The sequence below is a fragment of the Mesocricetus auratus genome, unplaced genomic scaffold, assembly GCF_017639785.1.
Source record: "Mesocricetus auratus isolate SY011 unplaced genomic scaffold, BCM_Maur_2.0 Super-Scaffold_100015, whole genome shotgun sequence".
Taxonomy (NCBI): domain Eukaryota; kingdom Metazoa; phylum Chordata; class Mammalia; order Rodentia; family Cricetidae; genus Mesocricetus; species Mesocricetus auratus.
The window spans coordinates 63141266-63159933 of record NW_024429198.1 but is presented as its reverse complement, the minus strand read 5'-3'; the positions used below and the strand labels follow the sequence as shown (position 1 = coordinate 63159933).

Here is an 18668-nt window from a genome sequence, read left to right as displayed (position 1 = left end):
TTGGCTAGACTGGCGCCCATGCTTCCATCACATCCTCCTGTCTCTGGCTCCCATCTGGTGGTGGTAATGCCGGGGTTGTAGAGACATGCTGCCACGTCATCTGGCTGTTCATGCGGGCTCCGGAGACGGAACTTGAGCCACCGAGTTTTTGTCCAGCGAGCACTTTTAATGCACTGAGCCACCTCCCTGGCTGGAAGGTAAAGAGAAATTCCTTTGTAGGCTACTAAAGGACACTGTTTAGTGGCTAGTATTGTGAAGCCAAATTTCAGCGTTCTCAAGCTTAAGTTCAGCTGAGCGTTGTGGTGGCTCTTGCTTGGAATCCTAGCACTTAGGAAGCTGAGGCAGGAGGATTGCCATGAGTTCAGAGTAAAAAAAAATTAAACAAAAATCCCAAATAGAGTGATTCTCTTGATTCTGTTCTTTGGAGCATTGTTCCATCCTACTCAGTATTGGTTTCTAAGTTTTACTTAATTTTATATGAAATGTAAGATAAAGAAAGCTTGTATGTGTGTAATCTTACCTCTAATTGGTTGTGTGATTTTTGAGAAAACTATGTAACCTTTTTTTTTAAAAAAATCTCAGCTGTTTTGTCTACATAACAGAATTACAGGATCCCCATATAAATAGATTTTTTAAAAACATCATGCTATTTCATATATCTTGCTTGGGCCTCTTTTACCATTCAGCCAGGTCTCTTCTGGTTCATGGGTTTTAGTGTTTCCACGGAGAGACGACTGGAAGAATATAGTGAGTTAACGCATGCTTAGTACGGATTCCAGCGCACACAGTGTGGCTGTGCAGCCGTTGGTAGAGTGGCTGAAGTGGAGAAAATGATAGCTGTTTTCTGTTTTTCCTTTTGTTGCTTCAAGAAATAGCAAAAGGTCGATGTGGAGCTCTGAGATGGCCTTCCAGGCTTACCAAGCTGATTTTTGTGGTAGGAAAGATTTTCTTTCTTTCTTTCTTTCTTTCTTTCTTTCTTTCTTTCTTTCTTTTTTACATACTAATTCCAGTTCCTCCTCTGTCCCCTCCTCCGGCTCCCCCCACCTTCCCCTCCCCTCACCCCTGCTTTTGCTCCTCAGAGAGGGTGAGGCCTTCCACGAGGGGTCGATGAAGTCTGCCCCATCACCACATTGAAACAGGACCAAGGCACGCCCCCCTCCCTGTCCCCCCCCAGGCTGAGCAAGGTATCTCTCCATAGGAAATGGGCTCCAAAAAGTCAGTTCCTGCATTATAGGGATAGATCTTGGGTCCCACTGTCAGTGGCCCTATAAACTGCCCATAGGCTTATCAAACTATTAATCAGAACTTTCTGGGCATATGTGTTCATGTAGCTGTGAGTCAAGTCACCCCACCATAGTCCTGTGGAGCCATCTGCATTTAAAAGATGGGTACACCCCACGTAGTTCATCCTCCATTCTGTAGCTGCGTGGGGGACCATGTGATGAGGAAAGGCCTAGTTTCCACCGCTTGAAGAGAACGTCTTTATGCTTCTGTGTGGTGGTTTTCCTGAGAACTTACAGGAGGGAGGACAGCCGTCCTTACCTCTGGAAATGCGCTCCGTACCTTAAGCAGACTGGAAGGAGGGTAAACGGGAATGTGGCAGACCCCAGGTCTCAAGCCGCCAGGGTCCTGGGTTAGGGGTGGAGAGGAGCGTGTTACCGCTACACTCTCATTTTGTGATTGCGTGCGGGTGTCGGGGTGGTTTTCCATCGTTCCTAGCTTTCTCTCACATGGTCACGCGAGACGGGCGTGCCAGCTCCCGAAGCAGCCGGCTGAGGAGGTTTTTGCCTTAAGCCTGCAGACGCGTTCCAGTGTGATAGCCGTCTTCTGGGAATGACCGTGTGGCCTCTAGCGTTTGGATTTCCTCATAGGGCTGTAGCTGTAAGCAGTTGGAGAAGAGATTTCTCACGGATGGTTTCTAGAATCCATTTATTTCTCTTGTCTTCGCCTCTCCCAGTGACATTGAGCGTCACCTTACAAAGGAAGGGAAATTACAGGGCAGCCTGAAGGATGCAGGTATTGGGGTGGGGGGACGGTGCACAGTTAGTCACAGCAGCTGGATATGACGTGCTGGTCTGTGATGCTGCCTCTTCTCTTCCGGGGGGGGGGGGGCAGGAAGCCTGGATGGCCTAATCAGAGTCACAGAACCCCTTGTGTGCACGTGTGTATGTGTGCGTGTGTGTGTGTGTGTTTGTGTGTGACATGCGCATGTGTGCCTGTGTATAGACCAGAGATTAGCCTTGGATATTACTCCTCAGGCACTGTCGACCTTGAATTTAGAGACAGGCTCCGTCACTAGCCTGGAACTTGTTAATTAGACGAGGCCGATTTGCCAGAGAACTCCAGGAATTTGTTCATCTCTGCCTCCTGAAGCTGGGTATACAAGCACACCACAGTGTCTGATTTTTTAAATGCAAGTTCCTGGGATCGAACTCTGCTTGTACAGTGAGCACATTACCAGCAGAGTCATCCCCCGGCTCACATAGAGTCTCTTGACTGGGAGAAGTCGGGGATCCAATTGCTTGGGCCATAGTTCTGCTTCTGCCAACAAACTAGCTGTGAGATCTTGGGCAGTTAGCTCATCTCGGAATGAAGATAGCAGCGCTGACCTCATTTTTCTAGGTTATTGTATGTAAAATATATAAAAGGTGTTACAATTTTTACATTGTTGCAAAACACTTCTCAGCACTACGATTGTAAGAAGTATCAGGGAATGAGCAAAGCTGAAACAATGAGCAGGGTCTTGATAAGTGGGAAGATGAACGGAAACACTACAGTGTTGATTTCGTCTGCTACACGTGATTTTGTGCCTTTGTAGATGTCAGGTAGGATCCACGTATTTTCTTCCTCTCCCAATCCCGAGAGTTGAGCAGCGACTGCCTTTAAGGAAACTAAGTAGCATGAAAAGGCTACAGATGTAGCGAGCAGCCGAGCCACCGTCCAAGCCTGGCAGTCTAACGTCTTCCACTTCCTTGAGGGTTCAGTAACTCAGAGAAGCCATATAAAGTGCGTTGGTTGGTGCTGGGAATGGTGGCGCACGTGCGCCTTTAATCCCAGCACTCGGGAGGCAGAGAGAGGCAGGTGGATCTCTGTGAGTTCGAAGCCAGCCTGGTCTACAGAGCTAGTTCCAGGACAGCCTCCAAAGCCACAGAGAAACCCTGTCTCCAAAAAACAAACAAACAAAAAAAGTGCGTTGGTTGGCGCCATCCCTGTTTGTTCATTAAACTCCTCACAGAGGGATGGGAGCGGTTTGCTTTTTTTTTTTTTTCCTTTAAGTAAGGGTGATTGGGTTCTCTCTTGCTGGTTAGGGCTCAAGTGTGAGCAGCATCAGAGATTGTTAATCTCCTTTTTCCATTTCTCTTTTAGATATCAGTTTTTCTTGCAGGTGAAGCAAGATGCCCTTCAGGGCCGGCTGCCCTGCCCTGTTAACATTGCTGCTCAGCTGGGAGCCTACGCCATCCAGGGTAGGTTTCACTTACATATATTTTGCTTCAGAAACTCATAGGGGGGAATACTGGGATTTTTATTTGTATGCAAGTGTACTTTCTGGGTGCATTTCAGATTTGGCGTGGGAACAATGAGATAAGCCTGCCTGGCCTTTGTTGTTGAGACCCCAGTAGACTAGACGTTGGATAGAACAGATATCCCAGGCAGAATGTCAACCAGACGAACGGGGTTGGCCTTAGCTGATTATTGCAGGAAGAAGTTGCTCTGCTTCTTTGTGCTGATGGTGGCAGGGCAGACCCAGGACTATGGTGTGTTTCTGGGAGCATCACTCGCAGCATACTTGTTTTGAATGCTGTGCTCGTTCTGGTTTCATTGTCTGCACACGGATACATTGGGGTCATCCCCAGGGTTCCTGGAATACACACCCTAAGTCCTAGTTGCTACATTACTCAAAATTGCATGTTCATTATATTCCATATACACTGATGAGAACAATTGAAATAAAATGACAATAGGCTCTGTGGGAAAGCAGACAGGTGATAATTTTCTAAATCCTAATCTGTTTGTACCACACCCATGTCTTTGGAGAAGTTTTTTTTTTTTAGTAGTGTTTTAAGGAAGGTTATTTAGTAGTTAACTACATCAATAAATGGCTAAGGCATCTGAAGAAAAATGTGTATTAAGCATGCTGGAAAAATTCCATCCCTTTATTTTTAGAAGTATTTCCCCGACATGCCCTTACCTGTGATAGTTAAGGGGAAAACTATATGAATAAAATTGCATTTTGTCTTCCAGCCGAACTTGGAGATCATGACCCTTATAAGCATACCGCAGGGTACGTGTCAGAGTACCGGTTTGTTCCTGACCAGAAGGAGGAGCTGGAAGAAGCCATAGAACGGATCCATAAGACTCTAATGTAGGCTCACACCTCAGGCTGTGTCAGCCGCCGTCATTGATGGCTAAGACAGTCATAGCGTGCTTCCAGTGATAAATTCACCTGCTCCCCGAACGCCCTTTTCCCTTTGCTTCTTTTATAATTATGATGAATGTTCATGGGAAATGCCAGCTATAAAGGCGACGGTAAACCCAGTACCTAAAGGCACCGCAGTTTTGGCTAATGACCTCTGACCTTTCCTCTGTATAATTTCCATAGAGAAAATTAATTTTTTATAGATTTATGTTTTGTGATTTTTACACAGGTGGAATCATTCTGTAAGAGCTGGGTTTTGTAGGTTTTTTCCCCCATCACTACTATCTTGTGAAACCCTAAAGATGCATTTATGTATTGAATACTTGCCCTCTTTAGAAAGAGGAGCAGAAAATCCTGTCTAGGCCATAGCAATGAGTTCTGTGCTCTTGCAGACGCTGTCGTGGAGTTTCCACGGTCATTATGCTAACCCTGCATGCACCTTGAGAGTCCATATGCTCCTCTGGGAAGATTTGCAGTTAAAAGCTCAGAGCATTGAAGTTATAATTTAATTATAGTTATTTTGGTTAAATCCTCTATAGTGATTAACTTCTCTCTCTTTTTTTTTCTTCTTGTGAAACATTCCCTTTTGAATATATTTGGTTTCAGATCTATTATAGTGAAGAAAAAATGTAGAATTAATCTGCTCAACATAAAAATGTTTGCAGAGTGGACCTGCCTCAGTGGGCAGAGGCAGAAGTGAATTGCTGAATAGCAATCAGAGGGGCCGGCCCTCTGTCGTGGGTTAGCACCGCACTAGGATGCTCTGTGGCCTGGAAATAGATTCCTTCGTTTTAAGGCTTTGCTGAAGTGGGTGCTAACAAGAGAGAGCTTGTTACATGTTATAAAGGGCGGTGTGTTTGGCACAGTCTCCGAATACTAATTCTATTAGGCGTTTCAAAGTACAACTATGTTTCGAAATTACCGGTCTTTGGAGAAAGGCCTTCATACATGGTTTCATGCGACAGCGTGGCCAGTCATCTCTCTCTAAGAATAAAGCATGATCAAAACTTGGTAGTTTTCTTGTGACCAACTTAACGAAGAGCATTCTTCTGGGCTTTCGTCTGAGCGCACAGCGGCTGACGTGACGGAATGCAGTCACAGAACGAGCCTCAGTTTTTAGAACGCTCAACTCTTAGCAGCCTTCATCTTTTGTTAGCAGTCAGCCCCCACACAGTATCCCCCCCGCCCCCGGTTCATCTGCGGGAGACTCCTGGCAGATGCTCACCCTCATTAAGAGCAAATGGCGTTCACTGGATATTAGCACCAGTGAAGGCTGTAGGAAGATTTCTGTACTCCGTTATGAAAATGGCGAGCACTTCACCGTTCCTGAGTGTTAACTAATGTGCTTCCAGGATGCACCTGTGCTCGGGAGCGGCCGCCGTGACCCCTGCCGGGTAGTGGGGCCCCCACCAGTCCTTGCCTGGTGTGGTGCCAGCTCCGGCTGCTGCCGACGTACAGCTGCTGGTGCTGGTGCGTGGTGACATGTTTGCTCCTTGGAAAGTGGCTGCTTTTTAATTTGAATGCGTATGTTCTTGATAACCTCTCTGGGAGCTTTGGAAACCGAGATCTTTTAATACAAACCGAGAATTCGGGAACAGGCCATAATGAGCAGAAACAGGTTTGGTAAATGAAATTAACTTACTATAAATACTAACTTCTTGTCACCCAGAAGGCCAGTGTCTCCCTCCAGTGCAAGATCTTCTACACCAGTGCAGGGTCTTGAGTCTCTAGTGAACACACTGAAGTCATCTTCTTTCTCTAAGTGGAGGAGCTGCATGCGAAAACGTCTTGTTTGTCTTCTGGGTTTAGGGGCCAGGCTCCCGCTGAGGCTGAGTTGAACTACTTGAGGACCGCTAAATCCCTGGAGATGTACGGCGTTGACCTCCATCCTGTCTACGTGAGTAACAGTTAATTAGCGGAGAGCACTTCAGGCTGGTGACATTTGGTTAAAAAGCCAAACTCCCGAAGGGAGTCTGTCCTCTTGTGTGGCGAGCAGCTCTTACGTGGATTAAACCCTAATGAGTTTCCCATAGAAGTCCGTGATTATATTTCCACGTGTAGAAAACAATTAACTGGGCCTGCAAACACAATCTGGATAAGCGTTCCAAAGGGCTTAGCTAAATGTCAAGACAGTTTAAAATCGGCCTACAGTTGATGATACTGGACAGAAAACGGGAGGGTTTCGAAAGATGGATTTTTATGGCGGAAAAAAAATAAAGCCCTTTGCCAGGTAAAGTAGGTGTTGGGCAAAGGTTCTGGTGCAGTGACCGGTGGATCTAGGTTGATGGACAGTGTTCTGTCATCAGGAGAGTGAGTAATTGCCTGGATAGAAACATTTCTGCCAGTTTTCTTCAGTAGCTATGGGAACCCTCCAGCTATTGTCAGTATCATACATCAGACCCGCATGAGCATTCCAGAGCCAGGCTCCGCCCTCTCAGACATTCCTCTTCAGCTATCACTTTCATATTTCCATTCCCGAACCCATTTCATAGCATACCTTTAGCTAACTAGTGTTTTCTGAAACAAGAAACCACACTTCTCATTCGGTCAGCCATTCAGGGTCTTGTTGGGTAGCCTGGACTGGCTCAAACTCCTCTTGTCTTTATCTGTGGAGTGCTGGGATTCCAGGCACCTGCCATTGTTCCTGGTTCATGTTTTGCAGTTAGAAACATCCTTGAGCACACAATTCAATGTGATAATGGACATTACAGACTGGGGGAATCTTAAAGTCCCCCGTGTTAGATGCTAGTCTCATTAGAGAGTGAAACCCTGCTGATTTCAGGAACGCCCGCCTCTAAGATCTGAGTAGCACAATTCTCTTGTCTCAGCACTGTGTCCCAGGTGGAGGCCGACAGTCTCACATTTCACACCAGCCCGGACCATGCAGTAAGAAATGAAAGACGAAGCCAGGCAGTGGTGGTGCACGCCTTTAGTCCCAGCACTCGGGAGGCAGCGACAGGCGGATCTCTGTCAGTTCAAGGCCAACCTGGTCTACTAAGCGAGTTCCAGGACAGCCTCCAAAGCCACAGAGAAACCCTGTCTCAAAAACAAAACAAAACAAAAAATAAATGAAAGAAGGAAGGAAGATATCTTTAAAACTCCATGAAGTAGTTGCCTTCTCTGGTGTCCTCTTGGTAGGTTTGGGGTGTTTAAAAACACACCCCTAGGAAATGCATAGAGGCTTCTGCAAAGTGCTTTGGGTAATGCTCGTCTTAATTCCCAAACATGTTTTTGGTTTTGGGGGGCGGTGGTAAGGATCTGTGAGAAACAACCCCGATCTGTTAGGTCCCCATGGGTAAGGGTCTGTGGGAAATGACCTGATCCATTAGGTCTCCCTCCCTCTGAGGATGGTTCCTAGAGGTGAAGGTTGACAATGACTGGGTTTTTCGGGAGCAGTGTCTTCTGCTTGCAAACCAGTCATGGGACAGCTCTGTGCATGTTCTTGTCGGCACCCTCCTGGCCTGTGGCTCTGTCACTTCAGGGTCCTGTTTAATCATCTGAGATTTGTCATTGCCTGGAAATGAGTGCTCCCCAGGATTTATGAGAAGGGATTGTGCTTCTCGATGTTTTTGAACAGTCTTAAAGTTACAAGCAGAGGTAGGAAGGACCATGGTAGACCTCAGGAAGCTGAAGCCTCTGTCTGCAGGCTGCTGCCTGAAATTTCTCAGGAGGCTTGTTACACTGGTAAACTGGGCCTAGCTTTATCGACATCAGAGAGCAAGACCAAGACAAACCGTTTGAAAGCAAGCTTGGTAGAAACCAGTGGGTCTCGAGGTGTGGCTACAGAATTGTTTGGAGTCCCCCCCCACACACACCTTGTGTTTTGACACTTGGCCTCTGTCACTGGAGATTCCGAGGGAGCCGATTTGGTGGCTTGTGCTCAGGACTGGTTGTCACCCCTGCTTCTTTTGATGAACTGGAGTCACTAGTATGGATTGGTAGGAAGAAAAGGTTTCTTAGGGACTAGGGAGGAGGAGGAGCAGCGTATTAGCCTATGACAGTCCAGCTAGTCTTTTATTTATTTATTTATTTATTTATTTATTTTGGTTTGTTGTGTCTTTTCAAAACCTAAGTCCAGGATTAGTTATATCTTAATTATTATACTATATAATTATTGTCAGTTATATAACTGTTCTAACACATTATGTTTGTACGGCCAGTTTACCTGGGACTTCTTTTGGTATAAACTGATGGTCCTGGGAATACATGTGTTTGCTTGTTTGTTTTTTAGGGAGAGAACAAGTCTGAGTATTTCTTAGGATTAACTCCAGTGGGTGTTGTTATCTATAAGAATAAGAAGCAAGTGGGGAAGTATTTCTGGTAAGTATGACCTGGGGACAGAGCTGCTGTAACGTTGTGCACTGTGTTCATTGGGCTGGGAAGCCTGTGCGCCGGCGTGCCTGGGGTTGAAGTCACCTGCCTTTCCGGCGGAGAGTAGGCTATAAACGTGTGGGCCTCCCTGGTGATTCTCAGTCGTGGTTGCGGCTCTGGAATCTTTGGCCCACAGAAATAAGATTTCCCACCCATCCCTGTGTGCGCTGGCGGCCCAAGGACCCAGGACTGGCTGGAGCTTCAGCTCAGCCTGGGGAAGGGTTGGAGGGATTGGGGAACCGTGGCCCTGCGAATGTGCAGAAGGTGGTACCCTCAGGGCGTGGGGATTCCAAGCTCGTGTATGTGTGTGTGTGTGTGTGTGTGTGTGTGTGTGTGTGTGTGTGTGTGTGTGTGCTTGTGGAGAAGCACAGGGAGGGTGGCCAGATACAGAGGTGCTCCGCAGTGTCCTTGGCAGCACACGAAAGAGCCTGTATTTCTGTATTTCTCCACCTTTTCCTGCTGGACAGCCCTCTGACTTCTGAAAAGGGAAGTTCTCTGAAAACAGCAACCTCAGCACTGTCTGCTTTTGCTTTACAGGCCCCGGATTACAAAGGTGCACTTCAAGGAAACCCAGTTTGAACTCAGAGTCCTGGGAAAAGATGTAAGTTGTTGTGAGCGTAGAGCTCTTTGGCTCACCTGCTCATTAATGACTTAAAAGACATTGTGGAGTGAAGCTACCACACTTTCCTCAGTGGCACCCACATAGGGCCAGGTTGATTATCTCACACACACACACACACACACACACACACATTTCTTGTGGAAGAGGATGGGGGAAATGTTTTAGTTTTATCAAAAGAAGGCAAAAAAAAAAAAACCTTTGCAGGCAGAGGAGAGAATTTGGTGGTCAGTATTATCTCTGTAAGTCGCTTTTTAGTCCTGCCTGTGAAGGTGGGATTCGTATGATTTGAAAAGTGTGTGGGCCGTGTGGAACTGCAGAAATGCATCTTCATTTCTGCCCTACAGTAAACAAAACAGCCCGTTGGGTATCACACATCTGTTCTTTTTTTTTTTTGGTTTTTGTTTTTTGTTTTTTTTGTTTTTTGTTTTTTTTTTTTGGTTTTTACAAGACAGGGTTTCTCTGTATTGTTTTGGAGGCTGTCGGTCCAGCCCAGCCTCGAACTCACAGAGATCCACCTGCCTCTGCCTCCCGAGTGCTGGGATTAAAGGCGTGCGCCACACCGCTCGGCCACACATCTGTTCTTAACTTGCTGAGCGTGGTGCACAGAACGGATGGAAATTCTGGGTGCTTTCAAGGAGGCTGGAAGTCAAGGGGTGGGCCCTGAAGACCTCATGGCACCTGGCAGTGTTCCAGGCAGTGGGTACAATGTGTGTGCCTGGCCATGCTTGTCATGCCTTCCACAGGTAGCTTTTCGAATCCCGCCAAAGATGCCAAGGGTGCAAAGGTTTTCTTTTGATCGGTCTGTGAATATCGTGCTGCATTTCGAGCTGCTGGTGCAACCCACGCAGGGTAAATGGTGAAAAGATGGTGTAGGAGGGACCTGTCCCACGGTCTGTTATTAACGTCACACAGAGAATAAAACGAGTGTGGAACTGATTCCTTTCACCCTTTGTCTCTGTAACGATAAGCAGCACGCTTGTTGAGGGTATAGGTAACTGTTTATTGTAGAAATTACTTACAAGAGAAAACGGGCCACCCAGATGAGTCAAGTAGCTTTTCGTTACGGAACCGGAAGCCGAAAAGAGGGCGAGAGGCTCTGCTGCTTGGTCTTTTATACCCACCTCCGTATACACATCTAGCCTCGCCCAAAAGTGGGCCTGGCTAGCGGCGTAGTTCACTAGTCTCTGTCTCTAGTCACACCCAAAGTGGGTGTGGTTAGCGTCTCAGTCCCTCCCTTTCTTTACCGCATCCCTATGCGTCTCCAAAGCGCTGCGTGCCTAATGGCGCAGCCCTAAGTTTCCTCCTACAACTCTTGTCACGAATTCATGCTAAGACAGGATCTTGGTATGTTTCCTTATTTAGCCATCTACTTGTTGTGTGGTCCAGGGTAGACTTGAACTCACGGTAATCCTCCAGCCTCAGCCTCCCAAGTGCTGGTGTGTGCTAACACAACAGGCTTTGAACTGACCTTTTTGGGGGGTAATAAATATTATAGACATAAACCAGTGCTTTTATGACCACTTGTGGGGCTATCAGCACAGTGGAGCAGACCCAGGGGCTCAGGGCGTGGTATTTAGCAGAGGGTCTCGCTTGTAGAGACTCCTCTGAAATATCTGTGAAGAGGCTAATGACCTGGTTTGTTGGGTGTAATGCAGACACCCAAACTCTGATATTCTCTGTTCTTCCTCTCGGAGAGGAGGGGGAAATATTGGCTGTTATTATTCATGAAATTAAAATTAGGTTTTGAGGTGAATTTGAACTTGTGAACATGGGAGATTCTAGACTTTTCAGACAGTGTTAGCCCCCAAGTTGCATACAAGCTCTTAATTGTACAGGTTTTTGGGGGGAGGTGGGGAGGGAATTAGTTTTGTTCTTAAACTCCTAATTCAGTATGCCAGTCTTAAAGGATTCGCCAATGGATGAGTAGACTGGGACATTTGAGAAGTAGAGAAGCTCGTTTGTCGGATCTTGTAATTTTCTCCCTGCCTTGCCACGGGGTCCGCATGACTTGACACAGAGAACCCCGTCTACTAAATGCATTATAGATAAAGGTTGGCAGGAGGTGCTGGCAGAGTACTAGGACTCCCATGGGAGTGAGTACCCTGTTATTCGGACATCCTCCCCTCGGCCTGAATTATTCTTGTGAGTTACTTTTCTTTCTTTTTTAAACTCTGTGTGTGTTTTCTCTGCTCTAACATTTCTTCTGCTGTCGTGGAAGAAGGAATCGGTAAGGTCCCCAGTCCCCCAAGCCTTCAGCTTCTCCTGCATCTTTATTACCAGCCGGAACGTCAACCATGTTGATGTCATTGTGTCACTCACTCCCCCGTGGTGGTCTCTGTGATGCCTTCTCCAGATACCAGCTGGTCCCCAGGCATCCCCCCCCCTTCCTGGCTTTGAGATGGAGTGGATGCTGCGGGGAGCCTGAGTTATTACATCCCCACTGCCCTGGGTCCTGAAAGCCTACAGATGTCAGCCACCTTTAAGTAAGGTGCCAAAGCTGGTCAGTTACTGCAGAGGCTTTGGGGCTTATGACATATTTTATAGCCCAAGCTGACTGTAACCTGGAATTCGGGATTGCCTTCCTCTACTTCCCAAGTGATGGGGTGACAGGCTTGCGACACCATGCCTCGTCCTAAACTTGTCATTAAATGGCAACATTAATTTAACCAAAACATGCTATTCCCTGAGGGTTCCTGTTTGCAGGGCTTTCTTTTCCCCTCCACAGGGTTCCTCCGTGTGAAGCAGTGATTTGTGTAATGGTAGAATTAAGTTGATTATCATGGAGGCCTAATGTAATCACATATTGAATTTAAAAGCCTCTTAAAACACATCACCTGGAACCGTAATCTCATTCTGCTTGAGAAATGACTGAAGCTCTTAGTCCGCTGGTTTTCTGGTCCACTGTCTGGTTAAGGAGACTTAACTCTGTGTGCTTAGTGCTTTGAGGCCAAGTTCAGAGACACTTCCGTGCATTGTATACACCTCAAAGTGCGCTGTGGTTTAGATTACACCTCACGGAAAGCGTAAGCTCTGGGTAAAGGTTTCACATGATAGTGGTAGAAGATACAGAAAATACAACGCAAAGAAGAAAATCAGTATTTCCTAGTACTCTAAAATTTAGAGGCAGTGATTATTAACATTCTAGTATGACTGCTGCTTATAGGTTTTTTTTTGCCTCACTGGTGTAAATGCATTTTGTGTGTGTGTGTGCACGCGCGTGTGTGCATACTATATATATAAACTATATACGGATAAACTTGCCATCCATGTAGGTATGGAGAGATTATCCCTATGTAGTTGTGTAAATCCTTGACTCTTACCCTGTGGGTCATTTGGCCTTGGAATCATGAGTCTTCTTGCCTCTGCCTCCAAAGTGCTGGGTAAGGCACCATGCTCAGCGTATCTATACTTTTGTGCTTAATATTGTATCAGAGAAATTTTCCTTCTTGTTATATGTGCCTGCTTGAAGTTTTGTACGTTCTGTTTTTATGTGTTTTACTGTTTCTTACTGCTGTTGCGAATCTATGCTTTTTTAGGGGGGGGGTTTCGAGACATGGTTTCTCTATGTAATGACCCTGTCCTGGAACTCGCTCTGTAGACCAGGCTGACCTCGAACTCACAGAGATCCGCCTGCCTCTGCCTCCCGAGTGCTGGGATTAAAGGTGTATGCTGCCATGCCCTGCATGTTTGCTTTCCATTTTCTGGTTTTGTTTCGTTTTAATTGTGTGTGTTTGTGTATGGGTGTGTGGGGGTGTGTTGCGTGTGTATACAGGTGTATGCACGTGTGTGGGTGTGTGTACCGGTGTGTGTACGGGTGTGTGGGTTGTGCAAGTGTGTACAGGTGTGTGCGTGTGTACAGGTGTGTGGGTGTATGCACATGTGGGTGTGGGTGTGTGTACAGGTGTGTGGGTATGTGTACAGGTGTGTGCATACAGGTGTATGTGGGTGTGTACAGGTGTGTGGGTGTGTGTACAGGTATGTGGGTGTGTGTACAGGTGTGAGTGGGTGTGTGCACATGTGTGTATGGGTGTGTGCATGTGTGCTTACAGGTGTGTGTACAGGTATGTGTGGCTGTGTGCACATGTGTGTGTGAGTGTGTGTAAGCATGTGCACATGTGAATGCCGGTGTCAGTGAAGGACAGAAGGCCCTGGATCTCTGTAGAGCTGGAGTCACAGGCGGGGTGAGCTGCCTGACACGGGTGCTGAGAACTGAACTCAGGGCAGTGCTAAGCCATCTCTAGTGTCCCTTGCCCTTTTTTTGTTAGTTTTTTGAGGCAAATCCCTAGCGTGTAGCCCAGGCTGGCCTCAAACTCCCAGCAATCCTTCCACCTGAGACAGGCAGTGGGAGGCTCTGTGGGTAGCACCTGTGTGGGAGGAGGAGACCCAGGAACCCTTGGGTGAATGCATAGAGATTTCTCCCGGGCATCTATGTAGAGATTGTGAATAAAAAGGTAAGCTCTGTGAGTTCAGAGTTCAGGACCAGAACCAGCATGATACATGAATTTGAGAATCATTAGCTTGTCTTGGTATACTAATTTTGGTAAAGGCTGGGGAAGGATTTGGAGTCACAATTCTGAGTTCTGGCAACCATGAGAAGGTGCAGTCCCCAGCACCAAACCTGTCACCCAGCATATAGGAAGCATGTTTGTAAGTGACGGAGCGAGTACTTTTATGTGAAACCAAAGGGCCCCTGGTTAAGCCAGGAGTAACTGGACCTCCTGGCAGAACCTGGGGGGAGCTTTGGCGAGTGTACACAGGAAGTGATAGTAGCCAGGAGTGTTTGGTCATTATTGGTCAACCCAGGAGGTTGGTTTACATACACGGGGGTTCTTACACATAATATAACTGATGCAAAATTCCTGTAAATCCTCTTTCTTTGTTGCTTGTCCTGATAATATCCCCATGCTCTGTGTGTCCCCCCCCCACCATGTCATAAACTCTGGCTAGCTCCCTTCAGTCTGGAATGTTCTCATAGCATTCCTTTATCTTTTATGGTATGGATGTTTTAAACACAACCTTGCCCTACTGTAGTCAAGCAAAAAAAAAATCTTCCTTTCATGCCTTTCTGATGTTTTGTGGGGTAGAGTGCGTCATGCATTCCCAGCTATACAGTCAGACTGGTGAGGAGGGTCTCTCTCAGGGCGTCACATCTGGAGGCCCACAGGGACCATCTGCCGGCTCCTGTCTGTTGAGTTTGAGCCGCTGGCTGTGATGTCACCCGATTTCTTCAATGTGTAGTTTCTATTGTGGGTACCCATCCCCCCAAAGCTAAAAAGCAAGCAGCCCACAGGGAGACAACAGTAAATCAATGCAAGCACTTCCTTCCTTGTCAGAATTCTCCTGTGTGTTTAGCATTCACTGGGCGTCTCTACCTAATCCAATCTTCTATGGTAATGCTGGAAAACGCTGGTTTTTCTAGGTCTCCCATTCCCCTTCACACGTATCTTCAGACCCGGCACTCCACTGCAGGGCAGGATCCCTGCCTTCTCTCCCTGTCATTTATTCACCTGCCCTTGGCATGGACTGATTAATCCTTTCCCCTCCCGATGATTTATGATACATCCCAGCACCTGGAGGTTCTGGCGACCGAGAATTCCTAGATTTGATGACCAGGAGTCCCCAGCCTGGCCTCTGGGCTCCTCGAACCTGCTCCCATCGTTGCTGCGGACCTTTTTTCCTTCAGCACGCTCTGGTTTCAGATGCATCCGAGTCTGCTTCGCCCCAGCTTAGCATCCGCCACGTCTCTAAGGATTCCTGGCACTTCGCAGTGGGCGGTGGCCCAGATCTTGGCTAGAGGGTGACTTTGAGCTCTTCAGTGGCCAGGACTAGAGGGTCTTGCACGCCTAGGCACAGACACTGCCCAGATACGCATGCGTGAAATATGAAGACACACATACGTACATTGCGTGTGCATGGGTGCGGGCTCACATGTAGCTGAGAAATTATGAGTTTGCTTCATACAGGTCTCTCTTACCTTTCTCATTTCCATATTTCATGTCCTGTCGTTGGCCATGAGAACCTTTGCTTCCAGTCGCTACACATTTAGTCTTCTGCTTATACCAAACAGTTTTAGAGTTGCTGTGGTCAAGACCCTGAGATTGCGGCTCTTTTACCCATGTGCAGTTCTTTCGTCCGTGTGTGAGGACCCAGGACCTCTGTGCCTCCTGTTCACCGTCTACTTGGCTTGCCTGCCTCCTCCCCTCCCCTCCTATCACTCCTCCCTTCCTCCTGCGCTGCTGTGGTTCTCTGTAGCCTCAAAATCCAATTAGGGTTATTTATTTCCAGCTACGGCTCCCTCTGCCTTACATTCTTGCCTGTTTAAGTCTGTGTTTTAAATATGCGGAAGATTAACATTCTTCTAAAGGCTGGGTCTGCACAGAAAGATACGCCCGGAGGAGCGTCCCAAACGCCATATTTTTCCAGGGTTTTCCTACCTTTCCTTGAAGCTGTTGAATCCCACTGCTTTCTAGTTTGTTTTCTGCATTTTTGTTTTTTAAAGTGTGTGTGTGTGTGTGTGTTACAGAGAGAGAGAGAGAGAGAGAGAGAGAGAGAGAGAGAGAGAGAGAGAGAGAGAGAGAGAGAGAGAGAGCACATATGTCCTCGAATTACTCTTCCTTAGCTGGAAGGTTGCAGGGTATAAAAGTATTTGTACATTTCTCCTTATTTTTCTCCTAGAAATGACTCTATCAGTTCATCAGGAGAGTTCTTTTATTTATCATCATTTTCCTTTTGTGGTGCTGAGGTGGATCCCAGGGCCTCATGTATGCTACACAAGCTCTCCTCCACTGAGCCTCACATTTCCCCCTCGTTCTTGCAACCTTCAGTGGGTGGAGGTCCCCCGCGTGCACACCCATCGCGTGTGCTCGGATGCTTAGGCAGTTTTAAAGTATTTTGTGTTCCTTCACTCAGTGACTGTCCCCCATCTAAAGAAAAGCAAAATAGTGCAGACATACGAAGGATAAACTGGAAAACACTCCGAGCAAAGTTTGGAATGGGGAGGAAATGTGTTTTATTTTAAAGACCGGATAATTTAAAATTTCCCCTGTACTTTTGGAAATCTGGGTTCTAGGTAATGACAGCTCTTGAAAGTTTGACTTAGGTACTTATGTGTATCTTCCTGATGGATGCTCTTGCTGGGATGTTGAGCGTGTTAGAGGCCGGCTTCTGCTCCTGTTCGTCATCCATGGTGAGAGCAGTGTGCACTGTCATGCCTGGTGCTCCCATTGTTGAAAAGCACAGGGAGATGGCCTGTCCCTGTGTGTGGCTAGGGAGAGGCAGCCTGCCCCGGCATTCCTTTATCCTTAGTGACTCATCCCCGTAGGATGCACTCACAGGCAAACTTTGAAATGAGTGATCTGGGCACTGTAGTTAGGACAGTCCAATGGTGGCCAAGCCTGGAGATGGGAACTGGGGACAGTGGCAGCAGGGAGGGATTGAACTGCTACTGTGACTTCACCTTGGGCAGCCTGTGCTTTTGAGGAGAAAACGGGAAGGAGAGTGATCGCTCTCTCAGCGCCTCCTGTGTCTTCTCGGGAGCCTGGGCTTTCTTGCCTTGCCCAGTCTCTGCTCCTCTCCAGCCTCAGTTTCTCCTGCTGTCAGGAGAAGGATGTCCTCACATCACAGAATCTCCCCCCATAGCCCTACATTTCATACAGATAGCCAGGTAGCCTCGCTACGGAAGGCAGTAACTGCCCTCGGAGTCCGCTTCACCTCTCTGTGCCCCTGGAGACGTGTGCCCCCTCTCCCCAGCCTCTCTGGCACCCGTCTCCTGGCTCGTTCTGACCCACCTCACAAGCATCGACCTGTGAGTCACCTTTGACCCCTGCCCCCTCTTCAGGCCCACCTTACACATTCCCGGGGGACAGTGCCGTGGCAGGAGGCGTGGCCTCTCTCTTGCGGGGGGGCCGGTGTGCTTACCCGCCCACGGGCATCCTGTGGCCGTTTCCACTTACATCTTGGCCTGACCTCACTGCCCGTTGGCTCCATTTTTTTCCCATGTGCTGTCTGCTCACAGTGACGCCTAAGCAGACTCCCTGAGAATTTCCCCACGTTTTCTCCCTCACCTCATGAGGTGTTGGCATTGGGCAGGCTCTGCTGTAACGTGACCGTGTGGCCATGCTTCTGCGTCGCCCCACATTTACAGATACACGCCTAAGTTAGGTGGCATCATTCAGGTTGGGCTTGGGGGAAACTTCGCGTGTACAAATGTTACATCCCTTGTTGAAGTGGAGGGTGGGAGTTGCAGTTACTGTTGTGCACTGCCAATATTGTGTTTATGCGTTCATAAGAAACTCATTCTACGAGAATTGCTGTGTTTGAGGCTAGCGTTTGGTTTTCATCAATGATTTATCGATGTGTAACTTCGTGGAGCGTCTGGAGCTTATTCTCTTCTGCCTGATCTTCTGTCTCATCATTTGAAAATAGCATTTCACACACACACACACACACACACACACACACACACACACACACAGAGTCTCGTGTTCTCAGCTTCTTGTGTATTGAATAACCACTAGATTAAAATAGCAGTTAACTAAACTTTTTTGTATACCTGTTGCCCGATGCACTGCATCTATTGGGGACTTTAATTTTGCCCGCCCAACGGTTCAGTGCCCTGGAGGCTGCCCCTTCTGCCGCTTCCTCCTGAGTCTGAGTGTGATTTTTCCATGTCTGAAAACAGTAGGGTTCAGGACTGTGTGTATGGGCATCCCTTTCTTCATTAGGAGCTGAGTTCCACAATCGGTGTTTTCTGTGTACAGTGGCCACTCATCATGGGCAGCCCTGCAGGCTTCCTGTGCCATTGCTGGGATTATCCATAGTCACAAGACAACACAGGAGGAAATAATAAAGGTGACTCCACTGAGATTTAGATAGAAGTTACGTTTCATAATTGTAGACAGTGGAAAGTCGTTTTTAATGCGGCCTTCCGAAAACAGCTCTTTCGGTGCTAACCTCTGTCCATCCGGATTTCTCAGCCCTTGAGGAGGGCTGCCCTCCACAGAGCATGACAGCCAGTGATCCCTGCTCTCTCCCTGTCTCTTGCAGTGCAACGAAACCTCCTTCTTTTTTGAAGCCCGAAGCAAAACTGCTTGCAAGCATCTCTGGAAGTGTAGTGTGGAGCATCACACGTTTTTTAGGTATGTTAACAGAGCGCTCTGTCCCCGCGACAGTGAATGAGGGTCCTGCTCGATTTCTGTAACAAGTACTGTGTTCTGTGAATGTAGAAATAGTTGTTTAATTTCTAGGTTCCTCATCCTC

The 18668-nt window shown here is 47.4% G+C and overlaps 1 protein-coding gene across 3 annotated transcripts in view; it reads left to right on the top strand.

Moving 5' to 3' along the window:
- The window catches only part of Epb41l4a (erythrocyte membrane protein band 4.1 like 4A), a 192189-nt gene that overhangs the window by 114679 nt on the left and 58842 nt on the right, over positions 1 to 18668 (top strand). For all 3 annotated transcript variants that reach the window (XM_040758055.1, XM_040758052.1, XM_040758054.1), the window contains 6 exons: positions 3367 to 3464; positions 4243 to 4363; positions 6227 to 6314; positions 8649 to 8737; positions 9326 to 9389; positions 18456 to 18547. In XM_040758055.1, coding sequence (XP_040613989.1) covers positions 3367 to 3464; positions 4243 to 4363; positions 6227 to 6314; positions 8649 to 8737; positions 9326 to 9389; positions 18456 to 18547 — 552 coding nt within the window. The remainder of the gene's footprint in view (positions 1 to 3366; positions 3465 to 4242; positions 4364 to 6226; positions 6315 to 8648; positions 8738 to 9325; positions 9390 to 18455; positions 18548 to 18668) is intronic.